Source organism: Miscanthus floridulus, chromosome 3 (genome assembly GCF_019320115.1).
Source record: "Miscanthus floridulus cultivar M001 chromosome 3, ASM1932011v1, whole genome shotgun sequence".
Classification (NCBI taxonomy): Eukaryota; Viridiplantae; Streptophyta; class Magnoliopsida; order Poales; family Poaceae; genus Miscanthus; species Miscanthus floridulus.
This window is the reverse complement of record NC_089582.1, coordinates 38,075,504-38,080,100: the sequence shown is the minus strand read 5'-3', so window position 1 is coordinate 38,080,100 and position 4,597 is coordinate 38,075,504. Positions and strand designations below refer to the sequence as shown.

The 4,597-nt window shown below is 48.3% G+C and overlaps 1 protein-coding gene across 1 annotated transcript; it reads right to left on the bottom strand.

Annotated features, from left to right (window-relative positions):
* Positions 1–917: 917 nt before the first annotated feature.
* LOC136545483 (sugar transport protein 8-like) lies at positions 918–2,922 on the bottom strand. The gene is made up of 2 exons (XM_066537502.1): positions 2,640–2,922; positions 918–2,547 (listed from the first exon to the last, which is right to left on the bottom strand). Exons 1-2 carry the CDS (start codon positions 2,776–2,778, stop codon positions 1,148–1,150), a joined length of 1,539 nt encoding a protein of 512 aa, XP_066393599.1. The 5' UTR covers positions 2,779–2,922; the 3' UTR covers positions 918–1,147.
* Positions 2,923–4,597: the final 1,675 nt, after the last annotated feature.

Sequence of the window (4,597 nt, the reverse complement as noted above, 5' to 3'; positions counted from 1 at the left end):
ATTAATCCGTGAAATGAGCATATCTCAGTTGGTTGGATTCAACCTTTCAGAGATGCTCATAAGGGTAAAGTGAGTATGTGTACATACTTATGTCTGAATCTGTACTATGACGATTCGCAAAAAAAGACCTAATTAACCCGTGTAAAAGCATAAGCTGATGTGTAGTTATCTAGAAAGTTATATCTACACTCGCTATGAGACTTGTGAGAGAGATGTAGCTGTTAGCGTTTTGGCGATCCTTGTCTCTCCTCACGTGCAACTGTTTACAAGTATATAAGCCACGATAAGCGGATCACGGTGCATGGATATGTAGCCACACACTTTAATTGCTGGTACTACACGTGTCACCACAAGCAAGAGAATAGCTAGGAAGCAACTCGATCCGATCCTACAGACGCGTGCATGCATGGCTTTATGCATCACACATTAAGAGATTGAAACTTATTTTAATCTTGAAAGAGATTTAAGTCTTGTTGTATGCTAATGACCTTTAATTTTCATGACAAAAAATGACATCTAAATTTGGTCGATTTCTCTCTAATCTTCACGACCCTCGGTCTCACAAAGATTGTAATTCTCATTTTTCGAGAAGTGAAACATTTTTAAGTATGACCAATTATATAAAAAATATTAATATCTATAATGCATACTTAGTATCATTAGATGAACCACTGAATCTATTTTATTTTCATAATAAATTTATTTAGTGATACAAACATTGCTAATATTTTTTTATAAATCTAGTTAAATTTAAAAAAGTTTAACCAACACCCCATAGCGTCATTGTTTTGGAGATTTTAGGACAACGGAAGGAGTATGCATGTATGGTGTGTTTGGTTGCAAGTCTGGAATTGCTGCCTGTGTAGCTTTCCTAAGATGTGAACCAAATATAGGTTCATAATGTGTAATGAAATAAATTCTGGCTGAACTTTGTGCCGGAGTTGCGAGATTATTATTTCATCTCTCATGATGAAAAAGATTCAATAACCTGAAAACTCGAGATACATATTAACGTCGGAGCAACAGTCAAATAGGTACACCTCGCATTGATCACCATCAAATCACAAATAATCAGGCCGGTTTTCTAGTAATTAAAATGACAATTAAAAAAATTTATAATCAACAATCCAAATATTGATCAGTACTACTAGCAGTTGTCGTTGACCCTGGCCTCGTCGGCGTTGGCGAAGCACCTCTTCCAGAACCAGTGGCGGCGCCAGACCCTGTCCACCATCTCGTCGATGGGCACGCCCTTGGTCTCCGGCAGCAGCGCGAGCACGAACGTGGCCATGGCGACGATCCACACGGCGAAGAAGAAGAAGATGAAGGCGTGCATGGAGCACATCATGGACAGGAACGCCTGCGCGATGAGGAAGGTGAAGAGCATGTTGGAGCTGACGGCGAACGAGAACCCCGCCGTGCGCGTCTCCAGCGGGAACGTCTCCGACGGGATGAGCCAGCCCAGGGGGCCCCACGACCAGGCGAAGCTGGACACGTAGACGCAGATGAGCACCACGATGGCCACCGCCCACGACCGGCTCGGCTCGTTGTCGGCGCGCACGTGCACCAGCATGATACCGCCCACGGCCGTCTGCGCCACCAGCATCTGCACGCACGCCTCCAGGAGGAGCTTCCGCCGGCCGACCTTGTCGACGAGGATGATGGAGACGACGGTGGACACCACGTTGACGCCGCCGGTCACGACGGCCGACAGCAGGGAGCTGTCCGTCCCCAAGCCCATGGTCTGGAACAACACCGGCGCGTAGAACATGATGGCGTTGATGCCCGTGAACTGCTGGAACACCTGCATGGCAACGGCGATCACCAGCGGCGGGCGGCTCTCGGGCCGCATCAGCCGGCGGTAGGGCTTCTCCTCCTCGCTGAGCGCGCGCGCCAGGTCGCACGCCGCCCGGATCTCCTCGAACTCGGCGTCCACGTCGGCGGTGCCGCGGATCTTCTCCAGCGTCCGGCGCCCGGCGTCGTCCCGCCCGCGCTCCACGAGGCTGGTGGGGGTCTCGGTGATGACGAGCGATCCCAGGAACAGCGCCGCTGCGGGGACGGCGGCGCCGCCCAGCGCGTACCGCCACCCGAGCGGGTGGACGCGCGACGCGAAGTAGTTGACGATGCTGGCGAGGAGGATCCCGATGGTGACGTTGAGCTGGAAGAGGATGTTGAGCGCGCCGCGGATGTGCGCCGGCGCGATCTCCGACAGGAACAGCGGCGCCGCCTGGTTGCCGAACCCCACGCCGACGCCGAGGCAGACGCGGCCCACGATGAGCATGGCGAGGTTGGTGGCGAAGGCGCAGAGCGCCGTGCCGCCCAGGAAGAAGACGGAGGCGGCCTGCATGGTGCGCTTGCGGCCGAACCGCGTGCACGCGCGCGACGCCGCGAAGCTGGCCACCAGCGCCGCCAGGTAGAGCGAGGAGGTGAAGAGCTGGAGACGCTGGTCGTCGAACTTGCAGTAGTTGTTTTCCTTCGCGCGGTGCTTCCGCGCGTACACGGATGGGAAGAAGAGCAGCAGGAAGTCGTCCATGGCCGTCACTCCACCTGCATATGCATGCATTGAACAACGACTTTGGTCAGATCAGATCTAGACGACCATCGATCCATATATCATCAGAACGCGAGCTCGATCTTACCGGAGATGCCGATGTCGTAGCCGAACATGAGGCCGCTGGTGGCGGCGATGATGCCGCAGATCCAGACGTACCAGGTGATCTTGCCCTTGAACTCCCGGATGTCGGCGCCGGACTTGGAGACGGCAAAACCCCCGGCCATTGTTGTATCTCTAGCTAGATCAGGCACAACGTACTTCTACTGAGTCTGAATTAGTGGATGGATTAACAGTGGATAACGAGGAGGACAACGAAAGGATTACGCGGTAGGGATCGAGGAGCTATAGGCGGCTTATATAGAGGAGGGAGACCGACGGATAAGGCTGGGGGGTGTTGACCGGGTTCATTGGAGTTGGAGGAGGCCGGGGGTTTAATTTGTTGAACGGAACCGGATAGGATAATAAAAGGATAGCATGCGGTTATTCAGGTAATGAGATCGATGCAGCCGCGTCATCAGGCGCCAAGGCTGGCGGAAACCACTTGGGTTACGTGTAAGCCAAAGGCTATCCGTGTGTATCTGTGATGTGTATTTGGATTGGACACTGTTGACGGGAAGAAACGAAACTTTAACTCCGGATCCACCATACTCTAAAACCGTCATGTGCAACCAAAAAAAAACGTCTTTTCTAATTTCCCAAAGTGCCCTTAAGCTCTCCGTATGTCACATATATAATCTGGAGTTATGACATGTTCTTATACGAGTTAGAACAGTAACCCATCCGTATACGAGTTAGAACAACACACGTCTAACGAAATAGTCCAATTCAAAAATGTGTCCGATGACGGTATATATACAATCCGATTCCGAGACACATTGGAATATATGACATGATCGCACAAATCATCTAGGTAACTGCGCAACAGGCTATACATTGTGCATTTGCCAAGGATATGAGTCTAATCTAATTCTAATACATACCGAAACAGATGAACCAGGTCGTCCAGGTAGCTGCAACAAGATATACATTTGGAGGAGCTACACGACAAGATATATTCCATTGTAATGTATGGATAAGTTTGCTATAGTATAAATAGAAAATGAAAAATAATAGATCTAGCCTTACCACCGAAATCGAAGAGTCCGTCTATTATACTAACATTCATTTATACGTATTATAAGATTCATTTATACTTATTGATTCTAGGCGGTTTTGCTCAAAAATATACAACGCCTCCAGGAAGACACATCGATCGACAAAGTCCACCTAAACGTGCACAAATCTCATCATGAAAAGTTTAGAATGGCATAATAACTGGGGTTTGGAGGAGATTAGGGTTTAAGATGTGAAAAAAGTATATCTATTTGTATTTTTGATCGATTGAATATCCTCGATCCCTCATGGGCGGCCTTATATTCTCCAGAACGCTCTTGGACATCTTGTCTGGACCTTCTCGATCAACTTGAAGACCACTTGCCAATTTTGTTTCTCTTTGTTTGGAGAAACATAACACTCTTCTGTGACAGAACCGTCCAATTTATACAAGATCAAGTACGGTTGTCCCCGCTAACACGTTGACACACTCATACTTTCACTCATATAAACCCGGTAGTCCGCCGAGTATCCCGAAAGACCTCGGTAAAACAACATCACAACCAAGATCGCGTGATTAAGCAAATACACATCACATACATCGGGTTGCAGCGGAAATAATATTACAAAGGGGTTAACAAATAATAGTACAAGTTTGGGTTTCAAAACCGCTTAGTGAAAACAATATAGCTTTCAAATGATTACATTAATATAAGTTCCAAATATATTGCTAGCATAGTGACATCATCCGACAAAAGCATAGAGATGAGAAGTAAGTATAGAACCACCGAGCCCACCAGCGGTTAGCCACCATCATCAACAGGTCGAGAACATCACCTACAACAAGGTGGGATAAACCCTGAGTACTCGAATGTACTCAGCCAGACTTACCCGTCTTAAACCAAAATAAATCGACACCAAGGATTATGCATGACTTTCTTTAATGGGCTA

Coding starts and splice junctions, on each gene's coding strand:
- LOC136545483 (XM_066537502.1), bottom strand. CDS start 2,778: ATGGCCGGGGGTTTTGCCGTCTCCAAGTCCGGCGCCGACATCCGGGAG. Junction 2,548..2,639: donor CTACGACATCGGCATCTCCG/GTAAGATCGAGC, acceptor ATGCATATGCAG/GTGGAGTGACGGCCATGGAC.